This window comes from Microcebus murinus, chromosome 7, assembly GCF_040939455.1.
Source record: "Microcebus murinus isolate Inina chromosome 7, M.murinus_Inina_mat1.0, whole genome shotgun sequence".
Lineage (NCBI taxonomy): Eukaryota > Metazoa > Chordata > Mammalia > Primates > Cheirogaleidae > Microcebus > Microcebus murinus.
Window position 1 is genome coordinate 83,924,371 of NC_134110.1, and position 10,248 is coordinate 83,934,618.

General features: G+C 40.8%; 1 protein-coding gene across 1 annotated transcript; it reads left to right on the forward strand.

Annotated features, from left to right (window-relative positions):
- Window positions 1–8,989: 8,989 nt before the first annotated feature.
- Window positions 8,990–9,520, forward strand: LOC105854794 (large ribosomal subunit protein eL21). The gene has a single exon (XM_012735361.3). The coding sequence runs from the start codon at window positions 9,030–9,032 to the stop codon at window positions 9,510–9,512; it is 483 nt and encodes a 160-aa protein (XP_012590815.1). The 5' UTR covers window positions 8,990–9,029; the 3' UTR covers window positions 9,513–9,520.
- Window positions 9,521–10,248: the final 728 nt, after the last annotated feature.

Consider the following 10,248-nt stretch of genomic DNA (forward strand, 5'->3'; position numbering starts at 1 on the left):
AGAGAGCCAAAAGGGACCAGTCCTGTCACACGGCCATGTGCCACCCACATCTCAGCGTCAGCAATGATGAGGCAAGTGCCTCTCATGCTGGGAGTCTGACTTCTGCTGCTGTCGCATGTCTGCCTCCAGCCAGAGAAAGTCCTCTGCTTTGAAGAGGTCATGTGACTAGATTGAGCCCACCTGGATGATCGAGGGTACCCTCCCTTATCTTAAGGTCTGTAAGTTTGATTATAACTGCAAAGTCCCTTTTGCCATGAAGCATAACATAGTCACAGACTCCAGGCTTAGGATGTGGGTGTATCTTTGAGGGGCATCCTGCCTACTATGCACGGTGTGTCTTATCCTTGTGCCACACAGTGTCCCAGGGGCTCCATATACATCACCTGATTTCAACTTCACAAAAACCTGATGATAGTCACTTTGAAAGTGAAAAGAGGCCGGGGGTGGTGGCTCACGCCTGTAATCCTAGCACTCTGGGAGGCTGAGGCAGGCGGATTGCTCAAGGTCAGGAGTTCAAAACCAGCCTGAGCAAGAGCAAGACCCCGTCTCTTCTAAAAAGAGGAAGAAATTAATTGGCCAACTAAAAATATATAGAAAAAATTAGCTGGGAATGGTGGCGCATGCCTGTAGTCCCAGCTACTCGGGAGGCTGAGGCAGGAGGATCACTTGAGCCGAAGAGTTTGAGGTTGCTGTGAGCTAGGCTGATGCCACGGCACTCTAGCCTGGGCAACAGAGTGAGACTCTGTCTAAAAAAAAATAATAATAATAAGTGAAAAGAGCTTAAATAGCTCGTCCCGCGTCACACAATCTTTAGGTAGCACTGGTGAGCTTCAAACGCAAGAACTCTAGCTGCCGAGTCTGTGCTATTTATCGCTACACCACACTCCCTCTGTATGACTGTTTCTGCACCCAAGAGTATGCGTCACTAAGTGTCAGAGGACCATCTTAGGGTCCCAAGCTCTGAGAGGAAATGTGACTTACCAAAACTGTTGTGTTGTCTATAATTTACTTTAACATGCTTCCGCATGGACAGGTTGAAACTCTCATGTGTACGAGTGTTAATGTTCACCTATACCCAAGAAGCAATCGATTGTCCTAATTAGGAATATCCACTTCAGGGTGGTAAGCTAACGTTGAAGCAGAAGGATATACTCCAATGTAGATACTACAAGAACTTCTATTATAGTCATCTCTGACCAATTATAAATATTTGGCTTTTAGCAAATTGGGATTATAAACTCTATAAAGGCTTTTCCCTCTATACATAAATGACATGAAAATCCACCAAGCACCGGTGTCTGGGCCCCTAGGAATTGGTGCATGATTTTTGAAGTCTCAAATTTAGCTACTAATTCAGAAGGTTTATAGACATCTCACTCCAGTTACCCAAAGAGCTGGATCCTGCCCCTGGACAACAGTTGCATTTACAGCAAGGTGCCGTTAGAACACCTGAAAGTATAAAGAACACAGAGCACAGAAACAATGGAATGACGTTTTTGTGCCCACTTATTAATAAATGTCTGTGTGTGTATGTGATTGAAATTTGTCTTGCTATCATTGTAAACTGACAGAACAGTTGGAGAGGAGAGGTAGAACCCTCACTATCACTAATTTTTGGAGGTTACTATTAGTCATCAAAAAGAACCTAATTGACCTAAATGAGTTCACATCTGGTAAGTGGCAAAAACAAATCAAAATCATGTTCATCTGGCATCAAAGTCTATACTCATTTCTCTACTTTACACTGCCTCTCAGAATTATTGTGATTAGTTGTTTGTATTGTTGCTATTAACTACTATTAGTTATTAGAGAATATTTCTGGATCACATGATTTTAATTTCGTGCAAGCTCAATATATGAAAATCTAGATCTTCCCAAAAGATAAATGGTATAGTAAGATTTTAAGATGCTTCATTTTGCCAAGATCTAACAAGATTTTATTCCTTTCAAAAGAAATTCTTTTGATCCATTTAAAATGTGATTTAACTTATGAAAAATTAATATACTGGCAACATGAGCAAAGATAAAAAAGTGAGGAAGGACAATGTGTTCAAAGAAGGATGAGTAATTTAATTTGGCTGGAATATAAGATATATATAGGGAAGTGATGGAGATAAACTTGGAAAGGTAATTTTATTATACTTATTGATATATAAAAGTCACATATGATGATGTCTCATTAGGCCATGTCTGCTTAGTCTCAGAAGTATGTAATCAAAAGCATGGACACAAATCCAGTTAAGAATGTATCGACATGTAATGTAGAATTTCTAAAAATACTTTTTATTGTTATGACAGATACTATAAAGGGCATATATAACTTAATGTTATAGATTAAAAATATTTTAAAATATGCTTATACCCTTACAGCCACTACCCAAATCAAAATACAGAACATTTCCAGCAACCTAATAAGCTTATTCTATCTCCTTACTAATACTCCTTTGCCCCTGCCCCCAAAAAGAAACTCACTATTCTTATTTGTATGTCCACAGATTAGATTTGCCTATTTGTTTTTGAACTTCATATATATGGAATCACACAAAATATACTGTTTTGTGTCTTCTTTCACATACCTTTAGATCTGTGAGATTCATCTATATTTTTTTGGTTTTGTATGATATGCCATACTATAAAAATATACCATAATTTACTCTTCCTTTCAGCTGTTGATGAACGTTGGGTTGTTCCCACTTTGGGGCTATTATAAATAAAGCTGCAACAAATATTTTTTTACATTTCTTTCAGTGAACTAAATAATCATTTGCATTGGGTATATATCTAGGATTGAAATTCTGGGTTATAAATTTTACATAGTTAGCTTTAAATGTGTTCTATTTACACTCCCACCAGCAATACATGAGAATTTCAATTCCTCCACATTTCCCCCAACACTTATTATATTCCATCTTTTTCATTTTCACCATTCTGGTGAAGGCATAATGGTATCTCATTGTGGTTTTCATTTGCATTTTTCTGATGATGTTGAATGTAGGGGACTGACATATTTTCCTAGTTTAAGAATTAAAGTTAGTGAGTAATGTATGTGTTCTGCCCAGAGTGTTTGAAAGTAATCTGTTCCAGACAAGGTCCTTGTGATAAACAAGGATGTTGCCTAGAGGCATAACAAAGGACCTGAGTTGTAAGTAAGCAAGAACTACACCACCCCACAGCATTGGGGGTCTGGAGGCCACATGATAAACATATTGTTCCTGTGATTGCTGCGTACACTCCATAAGATGGCTGGTTAGTCAATGATGGGTAAGACTCCTCAAGGGAGGGGCGACCTAAGCCATGCACAGCTGCCGGGGTTCAGCCAAAGATCTTAGGGGGTCACCCTAAGAGAAGCTGGGAATAAATGCCCCCTGTGGCTCACCTTGCCCATCCTTGCTAATCTCGGTCCTTTATCTATGCCTAGTGCCTAGAGCAACCACCTTGAAATTCTGAGTCAGGGGATATCTGCTTCGCTAAGGCTATGCTTTCCAGAATTTATGGCTATTGCTGCCACGCCTGGGTGGTTACGTACAAGGAACTAACTTTAATCTTTTAGAATATAAAAATAAAATGGACCCAGTGTATTATTACTCAAGTCAACCGTCTGTCTGTGTGTCCGCATTTTTCTTTGTGTTCTGCATTTGTGTTTTATGTTCTGTGTTCATCCTCCGTCCTATAAACGGGCCACAACAGTTGAATCCTTTTTTATGTGCTTGTTTGCTATTAAGGTATCATCTTTTGTGAAGTGCCTGTTGATGGTATAGATTTTACCCAAGATTACCTAAAGAAATAAAAGTGTGGGTTACATTGTGCAACACAGGGTAACCCCTCTTTAGAAAAATCCTCTTTAAATATCGTTGTCCTTTCTTCTCAAGGGGTTGGTTCATTTTTTTTCTCCATTTTCCCAGAAAGATAAAATAAAATATGAAATCCTCTCAACTTCTCCTCCCCTACACTCTCACTAAAAAATTCCTTCATTCCTACTCTACAACAGCTAATCAAACTTTACTTAGGAAAACAAAACCTTGGTATATACCTACTGAGTCATAAGCATGCATCTGGGGGAACATAATATATCTCATTCATGCCAGGTCCTAACCCTACTGTACTGTAATCTTCTCACCTCGAATCCTAATTACTATCTCATTTATAAATTCATTGATGTGTTTAATTTCTCTGTGTTCTCAGTGAAAGCAAGTTCTTTGTTTTGTTCACTGTTGAATCCCTGGTGCCTAGAGAGGGTGTCTGGCCCACGATAGATGCTCAGTAAACATTTGTTGAATAAATGAAGGAAAGATGAAAAAGAAAGCACTAAGGACATTGCAATTGCCTGCCCACCACCCAATTTCCTCTATTGGAAACCACCCAGTTTTCAGACTGAGAATCCATACCTACCATTGTCACCCATGTACTGCCAATCCTACCCTAAACTCTAAGTCAGATAGGTCAGGCTGCCTCACTTAAATCACACAATCCTATCTTCTGGCCATACTTACCATAATCCAATTTTGGCCAATGAGTAAATGAAGACATTTACTGAGGGATTCTAGAAAAGAGGTTTTTTTGATCTTTTGAAGGACTTTTTGGAAACCATCTTCTCTCCCCACTGCATCACTACACCCACTCCCACCCCATGTGGACAAGGACCCAGATAGCCCAGGGGTTGTAACACCACAGGGAGTCAGCCTCAAGATGAAGATGACACAATAAGAGAAAGAAAAGGAGGAATCTAGGTCCTTGGTGACATCATTGAGTCACTAAATCAAACCAAGCCTGAAGCCTGCCCTACCACTTACATAAGGCAATACATTTCCTTTATTAGATGTCTTAGTCTGTTTTCTGTTGCCCTGACAGAATATCACAGACTGAATAATGTATAAAGAAAGGTTTATTTAGTCCACAGTTCTGGAGGCTCGGCAGTCCAAGAGCATGGTGCTGGCATCTGGTGAGGACCTTCTTGCTATGTCATAACATGGCAGAAGGCATGGCGTGGTGAGAGGGAAAGAGCATGAGTGCCAGCATGAATGTTTTCTCTGCTAAGAGAAAACCTTAGACAAAATAGATTTAACAGAGTTTACTGTTAAAAGCATGATTCTCAAATCAGGCAGCCACTTGAACCAGAATAGGTTCAGAGTGACTCTGGCACTGCTGAGTGTGGTCAGAGAAGATTTATGGACAGGAAAAGGCAAGTGATGTATAGCAAACCAAAGTGAAGTACAGAAATAGCTACAGCTGGATTTCCTACATGTTGGCATTTGTGTCATTTGAACAGTTGGTCACCTTTGATTGGCCAAAACTCTGTGATTGGTACAAGAGTAGGTTATATAGTCTGTTTATACTTCCAGATAGGTTACAGTTCATTGTGCAAGGAGAAACCTTTAGGTCAAACTTTAAATATGCAAGGAGACCAGTTTAGACTAAACTTGATTTACTATCTCTTTTCTCTTATTATAAAGCCTCCAGTCCCATCATGAGGGGCCCACCCTGATGGCCTTATTTAATTCTAATTACCTCCCAAAGGCCCCACCTCCAACCAATATATGAATTTAGGGATTAAGTTTCCAACATATTAAATTTGGAGGATGCATTCAAACCATAGCATTATTTAAGCCAGTTTGAGTTACTCACAACTGAACACATCCCAGTACAGAAAGGAAAGGGCATTCATTCCAGGGAAGAGGAGCAGTGAGAGTAAAGGCAGAGAGGAATGAAACAGCATGGCCCTTGGAGGAGCTGCAGTCACCACAGTATCTGGAACACAGATAAGGAGGAAGCACGGCAAGGAATGAGGCAACAGAAGCAGGCAGGAGTCAGAATATGCTGTATGTGTAACATGCTACAGCACACTGACTTTATCCTGTAGGGAGTGGGGGCAGAGCAATGACTTGCTTTAATTTTTATTTTAGGCAGGTCACTAGAGGATTAGAAATGGGTGAGAGGCCAGGCAAGGTGGCTCACGCCTGTAATCCTAGCTCTCTGGGAGGCCAAGGCGGGAGGATCGCTCAAGCTCAGGAGTTCAAAACCAGCCTGAGCAAGAGTGAGACCCAAAAATAGAAAGAAATTAATTTACTAAAAATAGAGGTCCCACTGCCTACAATATCTGAGCCCCCTTCCCACACTTTTCTACTCCTTTGTCTATTTTTCCTCTTCTTCCTTCTAATACGAGAGAAGTAGGCCCATATCAGACCTGGAAAGAAAGGGTCAGAAACAGATCAGCCTGGACAGGGCAAATTGGGCTAAATGGGGAGAAAGCTAAAAGTTACAGCCTTCCAGATACTTGGCGTACACAGGGCTGCCCCAGCACTCTAACTAAAACTGTAACAGAGGCCGGGCACAGTGGCTCACGCCTGTAATCCTAGCACTCTGGGAGGCCGAGGCAGGCAGACTGCTCGAGGTCAGGAGTTCAAAACCAGCCTGAGCAAGAGTGAGACCCCGTCTCTACTATAAATAGAAACAAATTAATTGGCCAACTAATATATATAGAAAAAATTAGCCGGGCATGGTGGCGCATGCCTGTAGTCCCAGCTACTCGGGAGGCTGAGGCGGCAGGATTGCTTGAGCCCAGGAGTTTGAGGTTGCTGTGAGCTAGGCTGATGCCACGGCACTCACTCTAGCCTGGGCAACAAAGTGAGACTCTGTCTCAAAAAAAAAACTGTAACAGAGGCAGTTTTGTCACATTTCTACTTTCTTTCCTTACCCCTGTCATCTACCACCCCCATCAGTCCCCCGTGGGCCTCCCCCAGTGCACATGCACACACATGCTTGAGCACACAGGCTCATGGCATGTGCTCACACAGTGCTTTCCTACTGGTCCAAATTTCCCATCCACCAAAACCTCCTCCCATCTCCAAAGTAACCTCTCCATATTGCCAACAACTTTTCTTTCTCTTTGCTTTTCTCTTTTCTTTGTTGCACACTCAGCTGCACTAAATATGTGTAGGAATGAACTTTACTCAGAGAGTAGTTGAACTTGGAAACTCAGTAACTTAAATTTATAAGTGAGTAAAATTGAACCCATTGTCTTAGTCCCTTTGGGCTGCTATAGCAATACTACAGATGGGAGGCTTAATAATCATTTAATTCTCACAGTTCTGGAGCCAGGAAGTCCCAGATCAAGGCATCAGCAGATTCGGAGTCTGGCAACAGCCCTGTTCCCTGGTTCCTAGATAGTCTTCTCGCTGTATCCTTACATGGTGAAAAGGGGAGGGAGTTCTCTGAGGTCTCTTTTACAAGGCACTAGTCCCATTTATGAGGGTGGAGCCATGACCACCCTCATGACCTAATTACCTTCCTAAGACCCCACCTCCTAATACCATCACCTTGGGGGTTAGTATTTCAGCATATGAATTTTAGGAGGACACACTCAGTCCATTGTACCTGCTAAGGATTTTGGCATTACGAAAGAGGAGCTTCCTACACTAGATGATTAATAAGAAGAAGGTATGCATTGGGGGACCTTCCTAATGTCAAATGCATTTCTGAACAGCCACTGGACAATTTATTAAGAAGCTACTCTCAGTCTTTTATCTCATTCCCAAGTTATACCAACAGCAAAGCCACTGGGATCTCAATTGCTGGAATTGTGCTGATCCTAGGGTATCTGCACACCAAAGTCTGGCATGCACTTTTTGTCTGAAAGCATGTTGTTCTCATTAGCAATTATGTCCTTACCAGGTTCACCATGGACACTAAGGAAAGAGAAGCTCTTCACTTTCTTTGCCTTGAATTATTGCTTCCTCTCTTGGCTTTCAGAAATATAAATGAATCTTATACAGAAAAATGTGTCTTCCACTCATTAGCCACATTTGTGCTTATATTTAGAACAACTCCTTCTTATTTCCTCTATTGCCAATAATATCTTACAGGTTTAGGAATTTTTAAAAGAGCATGGATAACAGGAAAGGTGGTGGTGGTTATGCTTTGATGATAGTAATAGTGCTATAATTTAGCTTAATTAGCAACAACATGACAATAACATTGAAGAAAAAAATGTTGGCCGGGCATGGTGGCTCACACCTGTAATTCTAGCACTCTGGGAGGCCGAGGTGGGAGGATCACTCAAGGTCAGGAGTTTGAAACCAGCCTGAGCAAGAGTTGGCCAACTAAAAATATATAGAAAAAATTAGCCAGGCATGGTGGTGCATGCCTGTAGTCCCAGCTACTTGGGAGGCTGAGGCAGGAGGATTGTTTGAGCCCAGGAGATTGAGGTTGCTGTGAGCTAGGCTGATGCCATGGCACTCACTCTAGCCTGGGCAACAGAGTGAGACTCTGTCTCAAAAAAAATAAATAAAAATAAAAAATGTTTAATAATAAAATCAAAATCCCACCACTCTCACATACTATTTCAATTTTTTTATATATTTTTAAAAATTATTTAAATAAAGAAAAAAATGTATTCTTATGTTTTTTGTCTTATTTTCCCCTCTCTTATGAATATTTCAATTTTTTCATATGCCTTCATTAAAAGTGTCCATATTAAACATGTTATTTTATATTATTTATATTTTTATTATGAAAATATGATATGAGAAGCATAACATCTGTATCTGGTGATGGGTGGTGTGGTGGGCAGGTGGGTGGGTGGGTCATAACGTGTGAAGTGGCCACCATTCACTTATTTAAACTTATTAATCAAATTTATTAATTTATCAGTACATTAATCTCTATTGATGGCTAACACTCAATGAATATTCCGCAATTTAAAATATCCTTCCTTATTCTAAACAGAAAATAAAATATTTAACTCTTTGCTTCCCAACTCTTGTGGAAGCTGCGGTGTGAGAAATAGCATTCATATAGAATTGCATGAATACCTTAATTCAAGCATTATCCTCTATTCTCCATTCTCCTCCTTATCAAGCAAGTCCCTGAGTGTGCTGCCTAACCTGGACCTTATTTTTTGACTGAAATTTACTGTTGGATTCTTCATGCACCCTAATGGATGCTATTAAAATTGGTCATGTCGAATCTCAAAACAAGAAGTACAAATACCCTTCCTTTCGGCGGGAGCCGCCATCTTCCAGTAATTCGCCAAAATGACGAACACAAAGGGAAAGAGGAGAGGCACCCGATACATGTTCTCTAGGCCTTTTAGAAAACATGGAGTTGTTCCTTTGGCCACATACATGCGAATCTACAAGAAAGGTGACATTGTAGACATCAAGGGAATGGGTACTGTTCAAAAAGGCATGCCCCACAAATGTTACCATGGCAAAACTGGAAGAGTCTACAACGTTACCCAGCATGCTGTTGGAATTGTTGTAAATAAACAAGTTAAGGGCAAGATTCTTGCCAAGAGGATTAATGTACGTATTGAGCACATTAAGCACTCTAAGAGCCGAGATAGCTTCCTGAAGCGTGTGAAGGAAAATGATCAGAAAAAGAAGGAAGCCAAAGAGAAAGGTACCTGGGTTCAACTGAAGCGACAGCCTGCTCCACCCAGAGAAGCACACTTTGTGAGAACCAATGGAAAGGAGCCCGAGCTGCTGGAACCTATTCCCTATGAATTCATGGCATAATAGGTGTTTCACACTTTGTGAGAAGCGACAGAAAGGAGCCTGAGGTGCTGGGACCTGTTCCCTATGAAAGCATGGCGTAATAGGCATAGCACACCTGAGAGAAGCAAAGAAAGGACCTTGAGCTGCTGCCAGAATCTATTCCCTATGAATGCATGGTATAGGAAACAAACCTAATAAAAGCCACTGGACTCTAAAAAAAGAAAAAAGAAAAAGAAGTACAAATAAAGACATGTGGAAATGTATATAACCTGATAAATCACCAAAGAAGTATAAGCAATGGTGAGATGACCATTTTTGCTTACCAGATTAGCAAAGATTTTCTTAATTGATAACGAATACATTATTCAGGCAATCACAAGTGGTTTAGTCTGGCAGGAGTGTCAAGTGTGACAGGAAATAATAGCAACAGGTAGTCAGAGACTGATCCATTCATTCATGCATTCAACACATATTTATTAAGGTCCTACTATGTACCAGGCACTGGGACAGATGGTGAGGATACGATGGTGAGCTGAAACAGATATGGTGCCTGCTCTTGTGGAGATTACAGTCTAGTGGGGTAGATAAATATTAATCAAATAATCACACTAATTAATCTATGTTGGGTGTTCTGCCATGGAGACCACTAGGTGTCCTCATATCCATTCATCCAGCTACAATAACAGACCAGGGTCACAGCCCAGGCTATGGAGCCAAAATAAAGGCTACTTTTCCGAGCCTCCCCTACAGCTAAGCG

Coding starts and splice junctions, on each gene's coding strand:
- LOC105854794 (XM_012735361.3), top strand. CDS start 9,030: ATGACGAACACAAAGGGAAAGAGGAGAGGCACCCGATACATGTTCTCT.